This window comes from Olea europaea, unplaced genomic scaffold (assembly GCF_002742605.1).
Source record: "Olea europaea var. sylvestris unplaced genomic scaffold, O_europaea_v1 scaffold694, whole genome shotgun sequence".
In the NCBI taxonomy this organism is placed as follows: domain Eukaryota; kingdom Viridiplantae; phylum Streptophyta; class Magnoliopsida; order Lamiales; family Oleaceae; genus Olea; species Olea europaea.
Genome location: NW_019265331.1, coordinates 59835 through 87697, shown reverse-complemented (window position 1 = coordinate 87697; position 27863 = coordinate 59835). Strand labels below are relative to the sequence as shown.

At 35.6% G+C, this 27863-nt stretch overlaps 2 protein-coding genes across 2 annotated transcripts; both read left to right on the top strand.

Annotated features, from left to right (window-relative positions):
• The first annotated feature begins 99 nt into the window (after nt 1-99).
• LOC111390602 lies at nt 100-1366 on the top strand. The gene is made up of 4 exons (XM_023015662.1): nt 100-283; nt 342-403; nt 506-1042; nt 1129-1366. Exons 1-4 carry the CDS (start codon nt 100-102, stop codon nt 1261-1263), a joined length of 918 nt encoding a protein of 305 aa, XP_022871430.1. The 3' UTR covers nt 1264-1366.
• Nucleotides 1367-8915: 7549 nt separating this feature from the next.
• LOC111390604 (serine decarboxylase-like) lies at nt 8916-20763 on the top strand. The gene is given in 5 exon segments (XM_023015664.1): nt 8916-9381; nt 10529-10760; nt 10851-11044; nt 19103-19239; nt 19929-20763. Coding segments are annotated over 5 exon segments (1407 nt in total). The 5' UTR covers nt 8916-9107; the 3' UTR covers nt 20499-20763.
• The last annotated feature ends 7100 nt before the right edge of the window (nt 20764-27863 follow it).

The following is a 27863-nucleotide window of genomic DNA, read 5'->3' as shown; positions in this document are numbered from 1 at the left end:
TATTACTATATCCATTCACATTAATATCCATTTGTTATTGTTATTTCTGGTGATGAAAGTACGAACATTTTCCAAACCATACTTCGATAATTTATAGCGATGGTAGAGCATGGCTATCTTCCCAGATGGCCAGACCTATCCTCTGAAAAAATGATAATAAAAAAGGAAAGTGGTTGTAAGATAGTTCTGATGAGCATTTTATTTATCGGGTTATCTAGTGGAACATGTCCGCTTGGTTTGTTTCTTTCTCTCTCCTCTCTTGGGAAGATGATCAGGGGTGGACGTAATATTTTCTTTTTCTTTTTGATTCGTTATTTTCTTGAGAAAATATGCTTGAATAGACTCAATTGCTAAGATTACTGACATAGAGTGGCTGTTGTACAAGCCCTGTCTCTACTGTTCTGTAGTTACGAATTATGATTTTATGTTATGTAAATTCATTTCAACACTTCATATATATTATAGGAATGGACTCTTTCATGCAAGTGGTTGTATGTATTTGTAGGTGGCTGTTGACAAGTTCTCTGGACGCTTTCGTGGCTTCGGATTTGTCTCCTTTGATGAAAAGATTGCAATGGAAGAGGCCATTGAAGCTATGAATGGGATTGATTTAGATGGCCGAACCATTACCGTTGATAAGGCAAGGGCAAACCAGGGTTCAGGTAGAGATTATGACAATGATCGCTCACGAGACCGCGACCGTGACCGTGACCGAGGTCATGGTCGTGATCGTGATCGTGATCTTGAGTATGGAAGCGGGCAGGGATCTGGTGGTGAAGGGTGCTTTAAGTGTGGCAAACCTGGACACTTTGCTAGAGAATGCCCTGATGAAGGGGCTAGAAGCAGTAGGTATGGGATAGGTATGGTGGCAGAGGTGGTGGTAGTTATGGTCTTGATCGTAATGGAGATCGATTTGGAGGCCGTAACAGGGATTCTAGTGGCTGTGGGCGAGGTGATCGATATAATCGTGATCGCTCTGGGCCTTATGATCACCGAGGATCTGGGGATTTCTGATGTGGGTGTTTTGATGTCTGACTATAATGTATGCAACGAGGCACTGACAATTTCTTTTATTCCAATCTCCAGTTTATTGTTTAACTGATGGCTTTGCATTCATATTCATGACAGTTGAAAACTTTGAAGACCTGGTGCTCTTGGATGCATGTATTATGTGGTTTCTCTCTTGTTGGCATGTTGGCTAAATGGATCATTGTTGAAAGTGTGAAACTCGGCACTAATAGTTTATATATATCGTGTCACTAAAATGTTCTACTTTTTGGTCCTTTGGGGTCCTTTGCTTGCGTATGTGCGGATTCGAATCTCATCTTTCACTTTTGAATGCTATTATTCCAACTGGTTGTCTCCTTTCTTGCTTACACTATAATTAACTGCTTCTGGATTCATATATTCTCGCATTGGTCCTATTCATCTCATGTGTATGAGGAATGATGTTGAGATCTTGGAATTGGTGATAGTAAGACGTGGCCCCACCATCTGGTGAGATGATGGAATTGCAAATAGATTCTGCCTTAGAAGCCAGGCTCCTTGTATTCTCCTCTGAACTCGGTTTATAATGATAAAATAGGAGTAGACGGGTAATTGTTTATTTTCTACATTTGAAACAGGAGTTGACATGGGTAGTTGTTTATTTTCTACATTTGAACCTTGCCTAAGACTTCAACTTTGCTCTTAATTTTCAATTCTTGCAGTATTGATAATGTTAAAACTTTTTGCAGGCTACCTGGCTAATAATTATCAGATACTTGATGGTTAGCTTGCTTTTGCTATTGGGCTACATTAAAGCATTATTAAATTGAAAAAGCTTTTTGAATTGTGGCAAGCCCTATTCAGTTCCATTATAGCTCTTGTTTTCTACGAAAGTACAACGAAGGAAGAGTTTCATTTCTATTGTAATTTGCAACATCTTTTGATAATCTTCAAGATTTCAGCAACCATTATCTCCTGTTGGTTGAGATCTGGATTTGCTGATTATGTTCGTTTCAATAAACATAAGGATGGTTTTGCCCTTCAAAATTTCTGTTGGAGACTTCTGCTACTCGAATTCCGAACTGTCCCAGATGGAAAAATTTATTCTTGGTCTGATCCTAATTTTCTCTTCGTGCATCTGCTGGTTTCCCCTTATTTCTCTTTATTTTTTCTTGGGGGAAGGTTCCATTTGTTGGTCCTGCTTCTATATGGAAAAGCTATTTTGATTTATGTTATCTGCTGCTAGCTTGCATTTTCAATTCTTACTGAAGATTTGGTTTTACATGATCAATTTATTTATTTATTTGTTTTTGTGGTCGTCAAGAACTTAGTTGCTTTGATCATCCAGCGCTGAATGGCCAAAAAATGATTTGTGTCAAACTCAAATTTTTAAAATGGTTCATAAGCATTAGATGTCAGGTTTGATGTAGTGTTCTTCATTATCTTGCCATAGTGGAATTACTTAGGAACTTTCTCTATTCTGCACCCCACTTGGATTCTTTTGTGGTGTAGATTTGTAATGTTGTACATTTATTCTAACAATTGTTGCACTATAGAATAATTACATTGTTTAGGTTGACTTCGTGTATTTTTTCAAGTTCTATCGCTGTCTACAAGCATTAGTGGGTACGGCTTTGGTGGCTATTGTTTTCCGGTTGTCTCTGGGATTTGATATTATCTGAGGAATTAACTTGGATTCAGTCTCAAGAATTTCTCCACATGCTCATCGATGTGGGCATTAAAGTTGTTCTGTGGCTATTTGAAACTAAGCCCTTGTTTGGGATCCATTTTAACGAGGTTTTGAAAAAACATATTTTCGAATAGTAATATTTTTTTAAGAATGTGAGGTTGAAAAGTAAGGAAAAATTTTAGGTTTACGTGCAATATTATCTTATTGAATAATGTGATTGAAAAGAGTAGAGAGAAAGATGTATTAAAATTTTAATGGAGTTCAAACAGGGATTGTTTGGGAAATAAGAGCACGTGTTGCTTATTGGCCAATTTATTTATTTATTTTTTTCAAGAAATTTGCTATTTCTACACTGATTTTTGACACTTTAGTTGACGCTTACATTGTTGTCAAGTGTGAATTAGATGAAAAAATTGTTTGAAATTTAAACTGTCCAATAGGATAATGACATGTGACAGTGTAAACTAAAATGTGTACCATAATGTACATGTGGCAAGGTTGTTTTTTCAAACCGTTTACGTGTCTAAATTTATTAAGATAGTTTTTGTTTCTCAACTTGGATTGATGACCAGAATTGAAGCGAGTTATATTTGTAGGGCAAGGTATACAGACTTAATTGGAAGTTGGTTATCAATTTATGCTCTAGTAATAAATTTATGATAAGTACAGGTGTGTGTTTTATTTTTATTTTTTATTTTTTATTTTTCTTTCCAATTAGGGATAGCAAAAAAATTGTTATACTCGATATTCATGGTCTTAATCCTGAACGAGGTGGCTACACGGGTGGGTATGGGTGCGTGGAATGTTGCATCGAGACGGAGGTGGGATTGGTGCAGGTAGAGATGACAATCAGACTCGTCGGCTCGGGCCACTCGTAGCTCGGCTCAGAAAAAGCTTGAGCCGGCTTGGCTCAAGGCTCGGAGGCACCAAGCCAAAGCTCGGGTCGAGCCGGGCAGGCCCGTATTATTTTCTTAAAACTAAATAAATAGAAGGGGGGGGGAATATGCTACCTATTTGGCAGCTAACTTGCTGCCAACAGGCAGCTATGACAAGCTGCCAATTGGCAGCAGAAGGCAGCTAAAATAAGCTGCCAAACAGGCAGCAATAGGTATAGAAAAAAAAATTAATTTAGCTGTGAAACAGGCAGCAATAGGTATAGAAAATAATAATAATGATGATGATGATGATGATGATGATAATAATAATAATAATTCCAGAAATCGAGCTCGGCTCAGCTCGGTTCGGTAAAGTTCGAGCCAAAAGCTCGAGTCGAGCATTTATTTTCTGACCGAGCTTTTGCTCGGCCACTCGGGCCAAAAAAAGTCCGCCTTAAAAAAGCTCGAGCTCCAAAAATTTTGACTCGTGAGTCGGCTCGACTCGTTGACATCCCTAGGTGCAGAAAACATGGTTCCCACCTTGTTTAAAACTCATTTCAAAAATTAAAAAAATAATAATAAAATCATCATTATTTTTAGAGGAAATATGGATTTCCAACAATTTGAAAAAAGTAATGATTTTTACCAATCAAAAATATTTTTAAAAAAAATTGAAGAAAAAAATAAACTGGAGCAAAATGACGTGGGGGATCCATCCTGTCCCGCCCCAAACCACCGTAATTGGGTATGGAGCGAGACAAAGAGCCAAAATTACTCGACGAGATTGAGAAGGGAATGATTGTCCCAAATATGTTATAAAAAAAGAACTTGTCGTCCCTCGGGGCATAGCTCTGTTGTGCAAATGACAAGAGTGAGATTATCTCACGCCTTGCTAACAATCGCAATATGGAGGTTCAATTTTTGAGACATGGAATTGGACTCCTTATAAACACAGTGTACATGCAGCTCTTGTTCCTTGGCCTGTTGGGGCAGATCTCGTGATTTACCTCCATCACAAAACTCTAGGGACGGGGCAGGGCAGTGAGGATCCTCAAGGTTGAGGTTCAACATTTTTTTTTTTAATAAAGAACTCGTCTGTCCTATGATTGATAAAGATATTATCCAAGTAAGGTTGAAAATTTTTACAACTTCCATTCTATAGGTATAATTTAATTTGGTTGTCTAGTAGGGGTTTGAGGCTTTTTTGTAACCGTCTATACAAGATTTTTTTCCCCCAGTTTGCCTTTTTGAGGTGGGCGTAAATGAATAGGAGAGTTATTTTTTTTAAAATTTTTTTTATATTCTGCCAAAGATATAGACAACCTTGAATCTAAGAATGCGTTTGGTTTCTGTTTCTATTTTCAATTAAGAATTTATTTTCTATTTTCTATTTTGAGGGATAATTTTAAGATTATAAAAAATGCGTTTGATTTGTCATTCTGAAATTTTTTTTTTTAAAAATAATAATAAAAAGAAAAATGAAAAGTAAATAGAAAATGCATTTGGTTTAAAAAATTTTAAAATAGTTTTATGACCTTTTTTCAATTAATTTGATTATTTAGTAAAATATACGGATGATTCATGCTAATATGTGATTAAAAAATAAAAATTTTAAAGTTGGGAAAAAAAAAAGGAATCATTAGGAGTATATTCCCAGATCATCTGTATATTATAAATAATTGTCGCTCATATCATGTATGCACTTACCATAATCATTTATAACAATAGTCCGACAAATATAAATATCAATTGGATAACAACTATTTGAGAAACTGGAAAATTACCTTCACTTTTCTGACTTGAGGTTTGAGAAATAGCACCAGAGAGATGGATTCTCCATTAGAGCCAGGGTTCTTGGAGGAGCTTTTAGAGAGAGAGACTTTAAATGCATATTTTGAAAAAGAGGCAAATTGGAAAAATGTTGTTAAATTATAAGTTTTTTAATTAGTATAAACATGAATTTTTATGACTTTAAGTAGTTATTATTTTATATATTCATTGGACCTTAAATAATTCAAAAAAATTATTATTATATGCATTTAGTGAGATTATTAATTTAGTACGCTGGCCCAAGACGGGATCGAAGAATTTTATTATTTAAGTTAGAATATTAATTTATCGAGATTTTATTGTATCTCTTTTTCATTCCACGCCATTTGTTATAGCCTTATAATTAAGCACATTTTTGAGGTGTAATTAAGTTTCACAGATGCAAATTATTGATCATTAGCCATTCAAATTAGAAAGAGAGGCATTGAGAGTCGAAGAGGGTTGATTTGGTTGGTAAGAAAAGGCCAAATCCTTTGCGTAATCGCTGCATACACTATCCTACATGTGTCTTAAACCCGTCTCGGACTTAAGGTCCCTTAAACATATCAATCTCTCCTTTTTAATACCAATTCTTCTAGCACTTTCTCACTTAAGTCTCTGCCCATTTTTGTTTTCTTTATTCACTTTCATAGTTTCTTTGGTGACTATTCTGGCAAGTTCATGTTATCCGCGGCGACTGTACATGTTGGAAATGGCAAAGGAAGGATGACTAAAATCTTCAACGAGGCGCCCGTCCAATGCCGAGGCGCCACCTCAACGGATGGTCCATACCTTTGCGGTTTGTGGTAGGCCACTCGTCGAGGTGGCGCTGGCCCACCTTGATAACGGTGCGACCACTCCAAATAAATGTTACCTATGAAATGGGGTTGGGGCTTTCTCCCCCGTTGTATCACCAGCGTGAGAATTAGTACGTGATCTTTTTAGATAAAGACTTATGAGAAAATATCTATTGAGTATTCATATAGCCAAAGATTTTTTTAGAGAGATACCTATTCGCTTTAGGTGTATTTATAGGTGATTGGAGCCACGTAAATGTTGGGCGGTTATGATTTCATGTGTCCCACGTACCCTCTTCCGCTAACCCATGTTCTGAGTGGGAGACCTCCAACTATTCGACAATTGGCTGTGTCCGTGACAACCATTAAGCGACCCCCATCCAATTCATTGATTTTTTATGGCAAAGTGTTGGGTTGGCTGTGCAGTAGTAGAGGGTCTCCTAGTGGTTAATGGTCCAGCATAGATGTAGAGGGCCTCATAGTGATCAAAGGCCCAACATTGACGTAGAGTGCTCGTAAAGGTCGACGGCCCAACAGAGATGTAGAGTGCTTATGGTGGTCGACGGTCCGGTATAGACATAGAGAACCTCACTTTTTTGGTCATCATAGATAGACGATTATTAATGTCATCCAATATCAAAGGATAAACTAAAAGGAGGACTATTTGCATATGAAAAATGTTTCGAGTAAACGTACTGAAAACTCTCCTTATCCAAGTGATGCAATCGTGGTAGAACTTAAAATTAGAGATAAACTAAATATAGTTTATTATGGTTACCCAAGATTTGACTCAAATTTGTTGAAAAAAAGAGTGAAAATGTCGGCAATATGTTTTGCTATAAAATTTTTATGTGCCAATTTTTTCATTGGAACTCCCTTTCATATCCTTCTCATTAGTTATTGAATCAGATTGCTATAGCATGCAGTATTGACTTGTTTACCTATATTTCATCTCTCAAATTATACAATAATCACACTGAAAGATCATTTAGCTGAAGTGATTACTTGAAATAACATTAGTTTGAAGTTTGAACTGATACTGAATCCTTGTAAACCTACCTTGAACATGCTTAACTTTCTAACAATTGGTTTCTTAGGGCCTTCGACCTTAGAAGCCATTGGAACAATTGAGGGAAAATTTGAATGCGGGTACTTGATATCTGTATAACTTGGTGAAGAAAATCTCAATGGCGTGCTTTACGAAGATGATTGTAGAATTATGGACCAAGCTCACTCCTGAAGAGAGAATGGTAAGTTCAATTATAAAAGGTCTCGTGCTTGTGTCTATTACGATGAAATTTATGGCTATTACGATTAGGTAGATTATAAAGTGCTAGTTTTAAGAAGATAAAATTTTGTCTAAATTACAATAGAGTCCTATTCACTAATGAGCAATGTTACAAGTATAGAATTTTTCAATAGATTTTGTACATGAAGACAGCTATCTTTCTGTACTAATTCTGTTAAAAAAATTTGTACATGCAGAGTTTTCCTTCATATATACTCTAAACCATACATACTCGAAGTATAATTTCAAATTATTTAATTCGATAATGTTGGTAAATCATTAGGTTTACCAAAACCAGATCTTGAAGGACAAGGGGAGATACCTGAAAGAAATGGAGGATTACGAGAGAATCAAGATTGAGCAGTTCCATTGAAGTCGAGGAAGATAATGAAAGAAACAACTCCCAAACATGGATTTGTCTTTGAGAACCTAGGAATCATGTGGAGTTCACAGCTACATTACTTTCATTTTTTGCTTTGCGGATACAAGTTGTGGGCTTTTCATTCATGCACCGGTTGTTTCTTTGGCGACAAAAACTCTTCTCATTTGATTAGATTAGATGGATTCGTATATTCTCGCATGTACTCTGTTCTTCTCAGCGTCTTTATGGATTTATTTGTGTACGAGGAATGATGGCGAGAGCTTGAAATTGGTGGGATTTTAGACATATTGTTGTTCATGCAATTGAAACATAGAATCTGCCTTGGAATGTGCTTGCTTTTGCAATTGGCTAAGCATAATTGAAAAATTTATTTGTGGATGTTATGTAATTTGTGAGTAAATTAATTTTTGACTTTAAACTTACAATTTTTGAGCTTTTCTAAACAATCATTATTATAGAAAAAGGATTTTAAATAGTGATTTTTAGGAAAACATGGGCTTAAAAAAGTAAATTTCTTTTTGATATACGTGTAAAATATTTTATTTTGTGAATTTGTGATTGAAAATTGTCTTGTAACAATTATAAAATAAATTAACGTGTATCAAACAGACATTTAACCCTTTTTTGGTGGGATTAAAATCTAACTTTTAGTAAATTTTAATAAAAGTTAATAAAACATATAGTTGAAAAGTTATGAATTTTATAAAAAAATATATAATTAAAATTAAAATCTAAATTTTAATGTTCACCAAACGGCATCTTAGTTAAAATAGAAAGTCATAGTGTGGGGGTTCGATTCCTGAGACATAGAATTGGACTTTTTGTAGGCGCAGTGTACATGCAACTCTTATTCCTTGACCTGTTGGAGCACATCTCGCAATTTACCTCACTCATGAAACTCTAGAACGGGGTGGTGAGGCTCTCAAAGTTGGAGTTCAATATTATTATTATTATTATTATTACCTCACTTACAAAACCTTAGAACGGGGCGGTGAAGCCCTCAAAGTTGGGGTTCAACATTATTATTATTATTATTATTTTTTATTATTAAATAGAAGGTCACATAACGGCAATATTTCATCAACGGCACAGAACAATAAATGGTTTCTTCCTTCCTTCCAAGCGCAATCAATCAATTCAATCCTCGTGACCTCTCAAAGAAGTCCAACATTTCTCCCAATCCTCCGTATGATCTGCATTTCCCAATAATCAATTAAATTTATACTATTTTTTGGGGTTTTGGATACAGAAGTTGTTGGGAGTACTATCTGATGAACAGATGAATGTGGAAAAGGTGGAGCCATTGCCAGACGACTTCGATCCGACGGCCGTCGTTATAGAACCGGTGCCGGCAGTTGTAAACGACGACGCATCAGGAATCAATGGAGAAACGAAGAGAGAAATCGTCCTCGGGAGAAATATACACACACGGTGCTGGGAGGTTAAGGAACCTGATGCGGATGATGAGGCCACTGGAGAACGGGAAGCGTTCATGGCTAGTGTCTTGGCTCGGTATCGGAGGACCTTAATTGAACGAACCAAAAATCATTTAGGTACGTAGAATTTCGCAATTTAGTTATTTGTTTTGTCAATTCATGGATATATTAATTGCTGTTTTGTCGAAATTTCTTTAGGAGGACCAAGAACTCCTTTTGTTTTACTCAATTTATTAATCAATCCTTTAATTTTTAGATTTCTGCTCAAAACAGTTTTTCATTTATATTGTTAACTGAGATGGTCGGAAGTGTGAACTTAAGAAATGCACATGTGGAATTCTATCTCGAGTTTTTGCATTTACAAAGCGATGACACACAAGAAGATGAAGAGAATGGAAAAAATTTATACAACTCGTCATCTGGTCCGGAGAGTTTTACAGAGGATAACTTGCTCTTGCTTAGTCTAGCCTTTCTAGGTTAATGAAATGCTGTGTGACTGTGTCTTGGATCCCGGATTTCAGGAAGGAAAACCATTTATTGTTCTATATATAGAAAGGAAAGCAATTGACAGAGGATAGAGTTGAGGGATGAGGTTTAGTCTATGGATGTGTAATTTGCATGTTTCAGCCAAGAATTGGGTGTTGGTGTTATTATTTCTCCAAAGAATTCGATTTCACTTGGTGTGCTATCATTGGACAAGGATCTGTCTCATTAAATTTGAAAAGCTTCACTGCTTTTTTCTTTTTCTTTTGAAGGCCGTGATACATATTATTGCCGAATTATCTCAGTTGTCTTATGAAATTATTCAGGGTTGAGAAATTTCTTTCTTGCCATAAAATGATTTTGATTTATGCTTCACAGTTACTCTTTGATGGTCCGACCTTCTACTTCTGAAATCTTAGTTTGGAAATTAGAGGTTAAACAATTGTGACACAGCTGCCCATTCATATACCTCTTCACCATCATTACTGACACCATCAACAGTTCAATTATATTCATTAAAACTTCTCAAAAGAGTTGTATTCTCAAACTTATCCAGAAATTTCAAGGTATTAACCTGAAACATGACTGATGCCATTTCAGCTGCACCTCTTAGCTGGGGTGAAACCACTGAGGGTATCCAATTGTTTACATGGATCCTTAGACATTTCCTATGAACATATTTAACTATATCAAATCTGATGGATGAGAACATCCCATTACCATTTCATGTTATTGCAGTTTTCTACATTGTAGTCACGTCCTAAACTAACCTATTTAATAGGTTATCCCTATAATCTCGATTTTGAGTATGGTGCATTAGCTCAGTTGCAACACTTTTCCATCAACAACCTTGGAGATCCATTTATTGAGAGCAATTATGGTGTACATTCCAGAGAGTTTGAAGTTGGCGTGTTAGATTGGTTTGCCCGACTGTGGGAATTAGAGAAGAATGAATACTGGGGTTACATTACAAATTGTGGTACAGAAGGCAACCTTCATGGTATACTAGTCGGGTTAGTATTATAAGCTCTAGTTGAGAAATGTTCTTACATTCTCATATCTGAATCTTTCTAAACTAAAGCCATTAGATGATTGGCTTGCAGGAGGGAAGTATATCCAGATGGAATCCTGTATGCCTCACGAGAATCGCATTATTCAGTTTTTAAAGCAGCAAGAATGTACAGGATGGAATGTGAAAAGGTTGATGCTCTGGTCTCTGGTGAGATTGATTGTGTGGATTTCAAAGCCAAACTACTGCCTCACAGGGAAAAACCTGCAATCATCAATGTGAACATAGGTATTCTCTCCCCATCCCCCATCCCTGCACCCATGCTTACACCCCCACAAAAGAAAAATAAGGCCCACGTAGGCACGTGTTTAATCTCCTGCTCTCCACTTGATATTATTAGGGGTACTTTTAAAATTGACCTAGTCAAAGGTCCTTATTTCCACTTTGACTTTTAAAACCTTGAAAATTATCACATTAACCTCTTGAATGGTAAAAGACAGAGATACCTTTAAATTTATTATGTAATTACAAAATATTGGATAATTTAAAAGACATTATTACCCTTTTAGTTAATAATTAAAAATCAAACACTTCCCCACTTAAAAAACTGCAGAACGAGCTTTGAACACAGAAAAACTCTCATTTTTCATTTGCTTGAACCTCAAAATATCAAAAAATTTTAAACGCCGAAGCCAGAATTTTTTTGAGGTCAATTACTTCAAATCGGTAAGTATATTTTTACACATGCTTAATTTCAATTTCAGTAAGTTAGTGTACGTTTGAGTTGTTAAATAACACAATAGTTAGTAGAATTTTTTTTTAACAGATCTATAATTTTTTTCATTAGAACCATAGAAAAGTAAAAAGTCATACGCAAAATAAACAGTCCAGCGATTAACTGTGGGATGTTAACAAAGAATGTTAGACAGCAGACAGCTGACTGTCAAAAGACTGTCTAACAGCCGACGACTGTTAGTAAGCTATTTCTCACATTAACAGCCGACCAACTGTCGGCTTTAAACAATTAACTGTCGACTGTAAAACAGTTCACAGTCAGCTGTTTTACAAATTTTTTTATTATTAATTTTTGTTTTGACAATTGCCTTATAATTTTAATTACAAGTTGATTAAATATCTGAATTTTTGTTGTTGTAGTTGATTTAAAAATTCTATATCGTCATGCAGATATGATAATCTCGGTTTGTTATTTCGTTGATTTCAAACTGAATGAAAATAATAGATGGGAATGAAGATGGACGAGTGATGTATGTGGTTGTATTACAATTCCCATAACAGAGAGTGCATCATATGCGAAAGTGTACCAGGATTTGTAAAATAAGCTGAATGGATTCGTCCATTCCGATGCCACCTATATTTGTTACTAATGATACTAAATTGAATTATCTATTAGAATTGAATAAAATGCATAGGACTCCGACTGTTCTTGGCGTGACTTTAGTTAAGAAAGATGTTGTCGAAGGTGAACGTGAAGTTTCAAATGGAGCGGATAATAATGACCGAGATTTTTTGGAGACAGTGGAGATAGTTCCTGCATATGATGTGGTTGTTCCTGAGACAGTTGCTACTGATCGTGAAGTCACTGTTATGCACAGAATTCCGTCGATAGTTGAGGACAACAAAAATATAAATGATTTTACAAATGAAAATTTAATTGCTTTATCCCCACAGAGGCCTGAGCGTAGTGGCAGCTCAGGGGGTGGAACAAGTGGACCGTCCTCCAATTCTTCGCGTGTGGCTCCCAATGATGAGGATTTGTATGTCGAGCAACTATTTGAAATCAAGAATTATTTGTAGGAAGCTATGCACCGGATGACATTAAAATATAATTTTGAGTTCAAGGTAAAAAAAATCAACCAAGTCATTGTTGACAGTTGTCTGCGTTTTTGACAATTGTAATTGGCGCTTGAGAGCGACTAAGATGGACACGAATGAGTGCTTTGTAGTTCGCAAATATGCACAGGAACATACTTGCGAAATGAAAATTTGTCGAAATGATCACAGGCAAGCTCGAGCATGATTTATTGGTCGATAGATAATGCACAAGTATGAGGACCCACGGACGATCTACGGACCTTCGGACATTATTAATGACGTCCGTCGAGAGTATGGAATGGTCATGAGCTACCAGAAAGCCTAGAAGGTCAAAGAATGTGCGCTGGAGGATTTAATGGGATCGGCTAAGGAGAGCTATACTAAATTGGCCAGGTATTGCCTTAACATGGGAACAACTAATCCTGACATGGCATTTTTTATTAAGACGGGGGGTGATAATTATTTTAAATATTTCTTCATGACTCTCGGACAATGTATTCGGGGTTTTCGAAATGCAATGCGACCTGTAATTTTAGTTGATGGTACAACTTTGAAAGTTAAATATCAAGACAAATTAATTATTGCTACATGTCAAGACGCCAACATCCAAATTTACCTTATTGTATTATTCATAGTCGACAGCAAGAATGATCTGTCCATGCGTTGGTTCTTTTCTAAACTGAGGGAAGTGATCAGAGAAGTCGAAGACCTTACCTTTGTAACCGATCGGGGACAATCTATAATAAACGGTATCACTGAAGTTTTTCCCAAGGCACATTATGGATATTGCAAGTACCATATACAAGGTAACTTGAAGATTAGGTATCGGGGCAAAAGTATCGTTTCATTGTTCAGGGGAGCAGCCGAAGCTTACAGTACTGAAGAGCGTAATAAGTTCATGTTCGAGATAGGAAGAAAATCATTACCGGCATTGGAGTATCTGACAAACATGGGGATCGAACATTAGGCGCCGTCATACTTTCCAGGACGTCGATACAACATGATGACGTCGAATAACGAAGCGTCTCTCAATGCATTGTTTAAGAAGGATCGAGAGTTACCAATTCTCACAATGATTGAGAATATTCGTAACAAGCTGCAACAGTGGTTTCATGACCGACGTGCGCATCACAGAGTTGCACTAGCGTGTTGACCCCAGCTCAAGAGGATAAACTCTTTAAGGCGACAGAGGTTGCGAGAAAGTTGAATGTGGAAGCACTAGACGACATGCACCTGTAAGAGATTTCAGTTGGAGAGTTTTTCATGTAAGCATGCAGTTGCGGTGGCCATGTATCGAGGCTTTGCAGCGAGAACGTTATGCTCTTTGTATTATACGACTGAGTCTTGGAGAACAATATATATTGAGACTATATTTCCTCTGCCGAATGAAGCTGAGTGGGAAGTTCCCGAGCACATTCTCCTGTTTCATAATTTGTTGCCATCATCATTTGAACCGCGTGGTCCTGGACGTCCAAATACATCTAGAATACCATCTACCGGAGTGTTTCCTCGACCGCGTAGGTGTGGCAAGTGCAGAGCCATAGAGCATACACAACAATTTTGTACCAGTCAAATTCCCCTAAATAACAATTAGACAGGTACGTTAAATGAATAATATTTCCATTTACTTTACATTATTCAATATTTGTTCTTCATAAATGTTCAGTGTTCAATATTTATTCTTGATAAATGATATTTATAATGATTCATATGAAAAAAATAGTTCCATACTCGACATATGTGTAAAATAATAAAAAATCAACTTACAAAAAAAAATTAAATTTCCAATGTAAATGTTATATACATTGAACACAAATTTACAATTATTTCATAATCACAAAAAATAATTAAATTTACAATTCAAATGTTACATATATTTAATACAAATTTACGGGTCACCATTAAATTCGAACAAATCACAAGTTAGCTTCTTTCTCCAGTTCTATATTCACGATTGGTTGATTCCATCAACGTACTTAATGGCAAATATGCCGTAGTCACCGCTACAATTGAACAAAAATGGATCAGTTCAGTACTTTGTAGCTAAAAACTAAATCTGAAAGATGAAAACAACAAAGTTCAAACACTTACCTTATGGACTATGGCATTGTCGTCGTGTTCCGAACAATCCGCAATATGTCCTGTACAGTCATCTCCTCTTGTCTGACCATCATAGGAATAATTATAACTACGGACTCCAAGTTTTGCTCCAGCTGTGGCCTTGTGTCAAACATGGATCGTACACAAATATAATCGTGTCAGCAAAAATGATCTCCAGCGTAACATAGTGATTATTAATGCAAGCTGGAATATACATATGTTTACAACCCTCCCATGATTTTTCCCCGACACTCGGTGACATTCCTATGACCCACTCAAGCATATATTCTGTCACCGTGTATACGTTACCCATAAGTTGGAGCGACTAATACTCTATGATAACGGCAAACAGGAACTCGGTGTTTAATATGACTCGACTATGGACGTCAAATGATTTTGGATGTCTTTGAGGTCGATCTCGCAGTAAGTCCATGGCCAGGTCGATGTACTGTATCAGGAAACACCAAAAAAGTATGAGTTATTCATTTAATAAACACAAAGTGAGATATACATAGAAAACACGAAATAAATAGTTCACTTATATCGTCGGCGAGCCAAGCTTCCGAAGTGATGATATCGTGGAACCACTTGTAAGCGTCCAAGACCGTCCGGTTGCCTATCGTCCAGCTAACTCTGAAAAAATAAGGAAATGTTAAAATAAGCATAGACGAGTTAGCAGAGAGTGCTTTATTAAAATCATACAATACTTACCCAGGGATAATTCTCCTTCACTCCATCTCGAACGCTTTCAACTTGGCGTTGTCCACCTCCCTGAATAAGTTCGGGTACGTACCATCGATGAACGTCCTCCTCTTTGCCTCAGCCGTGAAGGGGGAAACAACATACTGTGACGGTACTCAACCTCTTGCCGACCACTTGCTCCTTTTCATCAACAGCATGTCTCTTATCCTCAATCACGACGGGCGTCCTCTCGACCTCCAGGGCCACCTCATCCGCCCCTCCCATCGGGGCCACCTCCTCTATCGCCACCTCCTCCGTCCTTTCCATCGGGGCTTTCCCCTCTGTCGCCCCTCTCATTGGGGCCACCCTCTCCGTTGTCCCCTCTCCATAAACAATCAAAATGATTCTAATGTCTCATCACTCCAAAAATGTAGGTGACCTCCTCTCCATCACCATCTCTGCCACCCTCTCGATCATCATCTCCACCATCCCCTCTGTCCCCCCATCGCCTACCGGCTAAATCTCTTCTAAGTGCCGCTACCGTGTCCTGAAGGTCGACAATGCAAGATCGTAGCATTCCAACATCATGGACCCTCCATGTCAACTCTCGTCCCAAATCATCGACCGACCCTCTCCGTCAACTCTCGTCGTAGAGCGCCGACCTCCTCCGCTATAAATCCAGTCAGACGGGCATACAAATCATCACTGTGTGTCGGAGATACACGGTAGGGAGAAAGAGATACCCTCGGCGGTGGCGATGCCCTCGACGGAGGTGATGCTAATGGCAACGACGATGCTCTCGACGGAGGTGATGCCAATGGTGGTGACGATACCCTCGACGGCCTTCCTACATAAATAACATTAAAAATTATTCAATAAAATTATACGTCGATGATATTCAATAAATTATATTTAATTCACATACCTAATCTCGGTCCAAGCTTGGATCAGACATCTTCTCGTCTTAGGTGTGCGGAACACCTAAATCCCGAACAAGACCCCGAGCCTCCTCTTCCATCGACGGCATCAACTCAGGTATGACTTCAAACTGATATATTGACATTTCAACTAGTTAACGATCATGTAAACAGATTTTAAATTACGTATAATATAAATCATAAATGCATAATACTTACCTGAGGATCGTCGAGGAGAGCCGATAACTGTTTCCTAGTGGGCATCCGTCCTTTCGCGATGATCTTTAATGATGCATCCAAGGACATCGTATCTCTCCTCGATTCGCGAAGTGGGCCCCCAGTACAGGGACTGTCTCATACGCCCGAATCTGCAATACATACACTTATTATGCGTAGATGTAATATACTAAAACTTTAACTTTAATTATATTAAACATTTACCTACACCGCTAAGGACAATCTATATGTATTGTATTTACGCATTGACCCCCTGGGTCTCGAGTGTGATTTGGTGAAGACATGTACGGTGTATTTGTAGCATCTTCGACCGCATGGATAATTGTTGAACGCATCGAAGTTGTCAACAACTTTCGAATGAAAAATATCGATGGCAGTCTTCTTGTGATGACACCTCATCACACTCTCGAGGATATGGACCAGCCCAAGCTTCAATCTATCTAGCATTTGGTCACACCCCTGATCGTGACCATCAACTCGGGTAGGTGCACCGACCGTAATAGTCGGTCCGCTTAACAGTCAATAAGCTGACTAAACAGTCAACCCAAATAATGGGCCGACTGTTAATTAGTCCAAATTTAAAAAATTGTTATTAGGCCGATTGTTCGTACTATTAACAGACAGTCGGGCACCTGGCTATTAACAGCTAAGCGTCGACTGTTAACACCCCCAAAATGTGGCATTTGCCGGAAAATCTTCATTTTCGGCGAGAAAAGCTTGCAAATCTCAAAATCCACCTATTATTCTCCAATTTAGACCCATATTCATACTTCTATACCTAAATAACCAATATTACATTCCAAAAACCTCTACAAATTCAACATTCACACACAATATGAAAATCTAAACATTAATCTTGTAACGCCCCGACCCCTAGTGGACCGAAACGCTACTTACTTTACTTAGCTTAACCGGTGGTTTAGTTACAAGTGTATACATTTTAGCGGAAGCTTACATCTTCGGATAATAATTTAAATAACAATACCTCAAATATTTTAAACAAAAACTCTGAATCATTTTTCAAAACAACAAAATGTAATTTATTTGAAGAAAACATAACTTGTTCTCGCATTCTGCATTATTCAAAACTTTAAAGAAATAACATTGGAAAACATTTCATAAAAATAAATCCAAATCACTTATTCACTTGATTTTTATGGGCTCGTTGCATCACTCTCCATCTTCTCCTCCATCCATGCCCGAGGTAGAATTCCTTCAATTTGTAGAGATGAGATTAAACCCGTGAGTTGAAAAACTTAATAGGTGTCATAGGTGCAGTCATGATCAAGCTATACATTTCAAAACATTAACTTTATAACTTTTCATACATGCCGTACCCAGAGGCACCATTTGACATGAAGGGGTATGCCGTACCCGAGGGCACCATTTGATATACGAACATTTCTTTAACATAGAGGGGTATGCCGTACCGGAGTACCATTTGACATACAACCATTAACATAGAGGGATATGCCGTACCGGAGTACCATTTGACATACAAACATTAACATGAATCGAAACTTATAACTTAATACGATTAAACACATTGCACCTCTACCTACCTTAATTGATGCTTTTGAAACTTTGAAAACTTGGATTGAAAATTTTGATGAAACTTGGACGTTGAAAGAAATGCACTCCTTGGATGTTTGAAAACCGTTGAGAATTGATGCTTGAAGACACTCCTTAAACTTCTAGGAAAAATAGTTTTCCTCTCTCTCTTTTTCTCTCTTGGAAACTCTTTCTTTAGTATGTAAAAGCTCTTCTTGCTTTTGGTGTGAGAAAAAATGAGCGAAATGAGATCTCTATTTATAGGTAAATATCCCATAACTTAAAGCAAATGAGGGGTCAAATTTCATTTAAGAGAGAAAACATTGGTGCCATTTAAGTTTGAGGTTAAATGCTTCAATTTAATGGGGGTTTTTATTGCCAAAAACGTGGGTGGCCCTTTGAAAAAATAATTAATGAAAATAAATATTTAAATTATAGAGAAAAACGAGAATTTTAATTCCAAGCAGTTTCGGTCGGCCGGTTGTAGTTCGGTTGACACTGCACAACTTTCAGTGTTCCTATCATAACCTTTTCTCCTGATATCCGATTGAGATAATTCAAAGTGCATTGGAAAGCTAACTAAAAGAGCTACTAGATATCATTTTTCAAATCGAATGTTTCCTACGTCGAAAATGGGTCTCAAATGAAACTAAAAATCTGAAGTATACTTTGGTCATCCAATATTCATGTTTTAGTGTCACTAAGGTGTCTAGAATTATTTGGGGTTCTACAAATCTAGTTAATTAACAACTCGAAGCTTACCTTAACAAGAAGAAGGTCGCCGGAGATGAACTGAAAACATCTATCGACTGGAAACCGACCGTAACTTTTCCTTGGTTTTGGCCGATTGTGAGCAAATGAGAAAGTGACCGTCTGAGGGTATTTTGGAATTTTGACCTTTAAAATCAATTTTCGTTTTTTTCTCTAAAATCTGGTCAAAGGCTACTTTGGAAATACACATGGGTTGTTGGGTCATTTTCAATGATTTCCTCATATTAATGTGACCTTATCAATCACCTTTTTGTAGGAACAACTGTAAAAGGTGCTGTGGATGATCTTGATCTGGTGATCCAAACCCTTGAAGAAACTGGATTTTCACATGACAGATTTTATATCCATTGTGATGGGGCTCTATTTGGTCTCATGATGCCTTTTGTTAAACGTGTAAGTAGTTATTTGCTTTCTGAATTAAATGAATATTTTTTTAATGTAAAAGTTAGCTGAGATATCCCATGAGAATTACATCGTTAATTCATGATAGAGAGGAGCCAGCCATTGGTAAATAAACTTGCAGAACACTGGCTAATCATTTCATCTGATGCAACTTGACATTGTTCCCTTTGTTCAACCTGTTTTAGTGAGGTTGAATGAGTTGGATCTTCTTTGTTAAATCTTCGATAAAACTGTGAATCATGACTTCTACTTGGGTTTAACATAGAGGCCATAATTGAAAGCATGATTTTCGTGAAAAATAGTGGCAGCTAAAATGTCCTGATCTGTGGATCAGTTGTATGATGAACTGAGGTAAATAAAGGGGAGTGCCTGTTTATAACTCATGCCAGAATGTTCATAATTTTCAAGTAATATAAGTTTCACCAAGTCAAACTTTTTTAAGAGCACTATTTTTAATTGATAATTTCTTGATTTTTATTGAACTATTGTTGAATAAGTTGCCATCTAAGAAGGCTGCTATGTTCAGAATGCTGGAAAAAAAGGTTTATGAACAGATATTCTGCAGATGAATACATATATATCCTTTCAGTACACGAATACATTGAACATTTGAAATTATATTTTTTAACATAAAGAGATGGATTTTGATTATCCTTCCCGCTGATTAATTGTCTTATCAGGCACCAAAAGTTACCTTTAAGAAACCTATTGGAAGTGTGAACGTCTCGGGCCACAAGTTTGTGGGATGCCCAATGCCATGTGGAGTCTAGATAACAAGATTGGAGCACATTAATGCACTCTCGAGGAATGTCGAATACCTTGCTTCTCGGGATGCAACTATCATGGGAAGCAGGAACGGGCATGCACCAATCTTTCTCTGGTATACCTTGAACAAAAAAGGATACAGAGGGTTCCAGAAAGAAGTCCAGAAATGCCTTCGTAATGCTCACTATTTGAAAGATCGTCTTAGGGATGCCAATATTGGGGCAATGTTAAACGAACTCAGCAGTACCGTTGTTCTTGAACGTCCTCCGGATGAAGAGTTCATTCGTAAGTGGCAGCTCGCATGCCAAGGAAATATTGCCCATGTGGTGGTTATGCCCAATGTTACAGTCGAAAAGCTCAACAAATTCCTGAACGAACTAATTGCTCTACGTGCAACATGGAATGGGGATGATAGGAAGCATCAGTCTCCTTGTGTTGCATCAGATATAGGCAAAGAGAATTGTCTTTGCTCTCTTCACAAATGAATATGGCTCGTGTTTTAGAGAAGCTGCTGTTAGTTGTTTGCTTAATTTCATCTTACTATGAACTATTTTTAGGTTAAATCTATGAATGTTCACCAGCTTTTAGCTGATTACTACTTGCTTGAACTAACAAAAGGTATTTATTACTTATTCATCTATTATATTTTCTTCCATCCACCATTCTTTAAGAATCCATTTACATCCCTTGACGGAAAATCCTACATGGGACTTACATAATCTTTGTTCACAGAAGATAGCAGAGACAAAAATATAAAAAGACTCAAATTCACCCACCACCAAAACTTTACTATATGAAAAATTGTTATGATTGTTGACCAATGCTTGGAAATATTTGGCGGCTTTTCCACCGAGGTAAAAAAAATAAAAAATAAAAAATAAAAAATAAAAAATAAAAAAATCTACCTATATTTATTTCCATTGAGAGTTTTTGGTGCGTTTTGAATCAATATTCCAACAAATATTTTGCTTGGGTTGATCCATCTTTCCGTCCATGTCCATGCTATAAGAAAAGAATCATTGGTTGCTATGCAAAGCAAGTGATAACAACAACGAGGATCAGTTGAAAATGCAAAGAATAGTGAAGTATAGTTAGATTCCTTTGGGTTCGTACAATTGTCCATTCTAATAAGCTGTTTTTCAAATTGGTGGTGTCGGGATCAGTTAACGATAGTGCAATATGCTGTAGCTAGTTTATGTTGGGAAAATTGGTAGGTTCGATTCGTGGTAGATGCACTTGGAAGGTTTAGTTCAATCGCTGCTCATAGAACGATTGTATTTTTTGCTAAAGTGGAATTATTTGATGCCATTTTAGTACAAAGAGAAATTATGTTTGCCATGTGAACTTTTCCACTAAGAGAAGGAGATAGATTTTTTTTATGGACCATACATCATTTAGTTTTACTGCCACAAAAGTTATTGGTACTTAAAAGCAAGAATAGGGAATAGAAGAATAATAACAAGAACACACAAATTTATGTGAAAATTCAAGACAAGAAAAAAAAAATCACGGATAGAGAAGAAACAGGCAATAGAAAAATAATAACAAGAATAAACAAATTTATGTGAAAATTTGAGACGAAAAAAATCATGGATAGAAAAGAAAAATTCACTATATCAAAGATGAGTATAAGAGATGAATATTTTGCCGGGATTAGGCATCTCCGCTACCACCAGACTCCCAAAATTATCATAATATTGGTTTCACTACATATGTCGCATCGCAAAATTTTCGGGCCGGACCAAACAAAATTCTAATTAGCATATTCTAACAGTTATCGTTCAATTTTCTTGTACTTAGTTCAAACTTCACAATTTCAAGTTATTAAAATTACATTATTTGGTGGATTTGATGAGACAATACATCAGATTAGATTGCCATTAATTGAACCCTCTAACGTCGTGGGATGCTATTCAGTTACGAGATCATTGTAAAATCAATGATTAATATGTAATATAATATGCAATACTAATAGGATTAAACAATATAACAGACAAAATTTTGACCATTTTTTCTTAATATTGTTCACTATCCCAAACGAGTCAAAAAACTCTCTCGACTTAAGTCCCCTTAATTACATTTAACTCCATTACTTCTAGCAATCTCTCAGTATTTAAGTCTCTGCCCATTTTTCTTTTCTTTGTTCAATTTCATAGTTTTTCGGTTGAATGCTCTGGTAAGTTATCCAAGACAACTATAGCAACTGAAAATGGCATAGAGGGATACCTTTTCCAGTGCCAAGTCCTACCATGAAGTCATTGTTAGGTATCCTACTCGCTTTATGAGCAACCTTCAGACTTTTCATTTTATTATGGTACAAAGTTTATGTACGTATAGCTTAACTGCATTTTCTTCGTGTCTTTAACAGCATGTTTTCTACATATTTGACTTGACGGATCTATAAATAGTATTTTAACTTTTTTTCATTGTTAGTACTGTCCAACGCTATCTAGTCCATCCATCTTATCAAACATATATACTATAAGACCCACTTTACATAATTTTGTTACCATTTTGGCTATGTATGAATATTGTGGGATTTGTGGCGGGACTCGATTGTGTGATTGGAGGGAAGGAGTTAAACCTACGTGTTGTCTGCAGAGGTTACCAAGAGGGGAGGTTATGACAAGGTTGGTGAATGTATAATATTTTTTCCACCTTAAAATTCACAATTTGTTTTTCGGTATTCAATTTATTTATTTTTCTCTCGAAATTTTCTTGAAAAAGTACGGAGAGGAAATGGATGGAAATCAGTGGCATTTTTACCTTCTCCCCTACAATTAGGAGTGGCTTTGAGAAAACGTTCTTTTGGTTTGCCCTTCCGTTATGAACAAGCTTACTTCTTAAGATATCATCGTTTCATTCTTGATGGAACAAGTACATACATCACTTCTCTCTCTCTCTTTTGGCTGAATCCTTTCTAGGTTCTATTTGTGGATGGCATGTTTTTATTTGCATCTATTTGCTTGAATTTTGTTTACACATCTTATGTTTTGATCTATTAATTTATTTTCCAGTATACACTTGATTTTCCATTTATTTAAAGCTATAACTCTTTTTATCGTCATTTTTTAGGTTTCTTTTAGATGTTTAATACTTTACTATTGTCCATTTATTAATTTGATTTTGTCTTTAGTAACTAATGGCGCAAAATGACAAAATAATTTTTGCACTCGTTTTGCACTCTTTCTATATGTTGTTTTCAACATGACCTTATGGAAACAAGGAGAAGTGATTCATGAAATTTAATTGATATTTTTTAGTGTTGTTGTTTACAGTCTAATATAAAATAAACGAAGAAAATGATTTAAGTTGCAGATATTAATTAATTTAATTTGGTCTTTACAACCTGACATAATGAAATCATAAAAAATGATATATGTAATAGATATGAATTTATTTTATTTATTGTTTACAAATTATTAGCACAAGCTAACATAATAGAACATAGAGAAATGAGTGATTCATATATTCGAAGCTTGTTATTTAATTTTGTTTTTATGATCAAACCTAATCGAAGAAAAATGGTGAATGTAATCAATATTTATATATTTTAATTTTATCTTTACCACTTAAAGAAACGAAATCGATTTAAAATTTTTAAATATAGTTTTTGCCTAATTTCATGCAGATCCAAAAGATCAAAATGGATTGCAAAGCTTAGAGCCACAAGTATTTGGCACAAAAATTGCACAATTAGATAATTAATTGTAAACACTAAGCTGTAAAAAATTATGAACCACACATTTCACTGCCACAAAAGTTATTGTTCAATCTATTGTTCATAGTTCCAACTTGGCAATTCAAGTTATTAAAATTACACCGTTTGATGAACTTGAAGAGACACAATACATAAGATTAGATTGAGTTAAACTGAACCCTCTAGTGTTATGGTATATTATTTATTTACAAGATCACTTTTAATTTAATGCAATACTAATAGAATGGAATAATATAATTGACAAAATTTTAGCACTTTTTTCCTCAATACTCTTCACTATCGCACGTGTCCAAAGACCTCTCTAACTTAAAGGCTCCTCAATTGCATACTTGTCCTTTTTAAATCCATTACTTCTAGCAATATCTCAACTAAGTCTCTGTCCATTTTTTTTTTCTTTGTTCACTTTCATACTTTTTTCGGTGATTACTCTGGCAAGTTCATATCTTCTAAGGAAATGACATACATGGAATCCTTTTCCCTTGCTAGTGGCTACCCATGAAGTCGTCATAAGGGATCCTACTCTCTTTATGAGCAACCTCCATACCTTCTATTTTGTTATACCAATGTTGGCTCTACAGGCCTTGTACAAGCTAGAAACATCCAAGGTGGGTGGGGTGGCTGATTATTTAAAAAATAATAATAAATTTCACCCGCCCCCCCAGCATGTCTGTAGCCTGTACAGCCAGCATGGCTCATTTTGTTATGGGTATAAAAGTTTATAGCTTAACTCCATTTTCTTGTCTTTAACGGTGTATTTTCTACATAACAAATTTGGCGGAACTATAAATATTATTTCTAGTTTTTTACCATTAGTACCATCCAATGCAATCTATTGTGTCCATCTTTGTTACTGTTTTGGCTATGTATGATTATAGTTGGATTTGTTTAAGGTTTTCTGTGATTGAAGGGAAGGAGTTAAACCTGCATGTATTGTACACAGAGGTTACCAAGAGGAGAGGTTCACGGGCGGACCCACATGGGGTCATGTGGGGTCAAATGACCCCACAAAATTTTCCCCCTGTATTTTTATTATTATTATTATTATTTTTTTTTACAATCTATTTTGATGCACTTGTCGGGATGTCAAATGAAATCAAAATGTTGCATTCTTAATACCATTTCGAAGTGCTCATGACTTAGTTTTTCACTCATTAATGGCATACGAAGTGGTCAACTATAGGAAAAGTTATGACATGTTAAAATAGGACGTTTGAAACTAGTATTTTGAAAATTTCGATAATATCTTAACTTTAAAAATTCGTTTGCGATCATGTGCAGTCTGAATCCACAATTCGTCTATGACATGTAAAAGTTTGTTTCGAAAACTACATTGTTTTCATATCGACTGATCCAAACGAATATCGAAAATAGTTAAATATGTATCAAATGTACGCTTAAAAAAAGACGTCTAACTCGTTTTTTCTTTTAAAAAATTCAATTAATTATTATTTTTGCACGATAAATTTTTCAATATAATTTATATTGTTTCATTCGGAAGTCTTACATGAAATATGACGTAAATTTTTTATGATCGTTCGGATTAAATGTAATTTGAATTACTTTCGAATTATATTTGCTTTAAATTTAAATTTTATTTACTTCCTGAACTAAACTTGAATTTTATTTTAATTCATTTAATTTTTATATTGAATTTAATTTACTCAATGGTAGCTCAGCATTTGCCAATGAAATGATAAACAAAACTATACAAGTAGCAAAATTTATTTAATAATATTAATAATGATGTAATTATATGACGTTTTTTAAGTGTAAAAATACATATAAACTTATTTTCATTGACATTATGTTGTTTATTAAAAAATTATTTTTAAAATTTTGACCCCACAATACTAAAGGTTTGGGTCCGCCCTTGGAGAGGTTATAACAAGTTTGATGAACAAATAATATTTTTTGTTCTTTAAAATTCAAACATTCTTTTTCCATTTTTAATTATCTTATTTTCCTCTTCAAATTTTTCTTGAAGAGGTAGAAAAGAAATGGAAGGAAATCGGTGGCATTTTTTACTTCTATCCAACAACTACAAGTGCTTCTTATGCTTTGAGAAAACGTTGTTTTGGTTTGCTCTTCGGTTATGAACAAGCTTAATTTACTTGTTAAAACATCCATCCCATATATATATATATATATATATTTGGCTAAATGATGTTCTTTCTAGCTTCTGTTTGTGGATGAAATGTTCTTATTCACATCCATTTGCTTAAATTTTGTTTACATATCTCACGTTTTGATCTATTAATTTCTTTCCAGTATTGTAGGTATCTTCAGTCCCAGAAGTAAACAAAATAGCAATAGAAAATAAAAGAACACTGAGAATTTTTCACCTTTAGGCCCGGGTGTTCACCATCAAAAGGCTAATCACTACGTTAAGCATCCACCTTAAGTGACTATCGCTCCAATCCACTAGAGCCAACAAAAATATCAAGTGTTTAAGAATTACAGCACAAGAGATCTAAAAGATCTAGCCCTCAGACTCTTAAAAACAAACGAATTCTTACTCACGCAGATTACACCAAAGTAACCTATACCAAATACTCAATCAGTGAGTAAAATCATCACAAGAACACTATAATCTATACTAGATCTCACCAAGAACACCTAAAACTCAAAAGATTACAGATGAAAACCAAGAGTTTTCAAAGAAGGAGTGAACAGAGAACAAGACTCAAGAAAGCCCTAGAAGTCTCTCAAATTGTGCCACAGAAAAGGAGGAGTCAGGGTATATAAAAGGTCACTTGCATCCAATGGTCCAGCCGACAACAAGTGGCACAATCTCAGCTATTTATCAAAGGCGTGCTTTTAAGTAACGCGAGATGTGCACAAGGGGCCAAAACCGGGTCACATACCATTTGAAAAAGGGCCACTTAAATTGGGCTCCATCATTGGGCTCCAATACACTTAAATGTCGAGCATAAATTCAACACAGTATACACTTGATTTTCTATTTATCAGAGGCTAGAACTCTTTTGTCGTCATTTTTTTAGTTTTTTTTTTTTTTAATTTTTAATGTTTTACTATTCATTTATTAATTTGCTATTGTCTGTACTACCCAATGGTGCAAAAATGACAAAAATAATTATGCACTCGATTTGCATTCTTTCTATTTGTCATTTTCAACTTGACCTTATGAAAATGAGGAGAAGTGATTCATGAAATTTATATTGATTTTTTTAGTTTTGTTGTTTATGGCCAAATGTAATATAACGAAGAAAATGATTTATCTAATAGACATTAATTTATTTATTGAATTTTGCCTTTACAACCTGACATAATGAAATTACAAAAAATAATATATGTAATAGGTATGCATTAATTTCATTTCATTATCTACAATCCAATGTAAAGAAAACGAGGAAAAGTGATTTACGAGTTTATATTGGTTTATTTAATTGTCTTTACGACCTAACTCGATACCATGTAGAGATCACATAATCATATCAATTTATTTTAGGACATAACGAAACCAAATGTAGAAAAATCATGATTCATGCAGTCGATTCATATTTATTTAATTTTTTTCTTTGGGAGCTAACGAAATAGAAGGTAGAGAAATTAGTGATTCATGTAATATGTGCTTGTTATTTAATTCTGTAATTAGGATGAAAGAGAATCGAAAGAAAATGATTCATATATTTATTTTTGTCTTTACAACTTAAGGGGAAAAAAAAAAAAAAAACCTAAAACTAAAACAAAAACAAAAACAAAAACAAAAAAAATCACTTAATCAATTTAAATTTAATAAGTATATATTTTCGCTAATTTCAAGTGGATCCAAAAGTTCAAAATGGACCGTCAAGCCTAAAGCCCCAAGTATTTTGCACAAATATTACACAAGTAGCAAGATTGTTAGATGTAAGTGTTATGCTGATAAAAATTTACGAACCATATATCATTTAATTTCACTGCCACAAAAGTTATTGTTCAATTTTCTTATACATAGTACCAACTTGGCAATTAATGTTCTTAAAACTACACTATTTGATGGACTTGAAGAGATAGGGATGTCAATTAGGCTTATCGGCTAGGCTCGTGAAAAAGGGGCTCGTGGGCGGTTCGGGCTCGTGAAATCACGAGCCCGAGCACGAGCCGAGCGGCTCGTGGCTCGTCGAGC

Excerpts from the sequence above, each read along its gene's own strand:
- LOC111390602 (XM_023015662.1), top strand. The coding sequence starts at position 100 with ATGGTAGAGCATGGCTATCTTCCCAGATGGCCAGACCTATCCTCTGAA. Across the intron at positions 284-341 it reads GAAGATGATCAGGGGTGGAC|ACTCAATTGCTAAGATTACT; the intron begins GTAATATTTTCT and ends ATGCTTGAATAG. Across the intron at positions 1,043-1,128 it reads TTTTGATGTCTGACTATAAT|TTGAAAACTTTGAAGACCTG; the intron begins GTATGCAACGAG and ends TATTCATGACAG.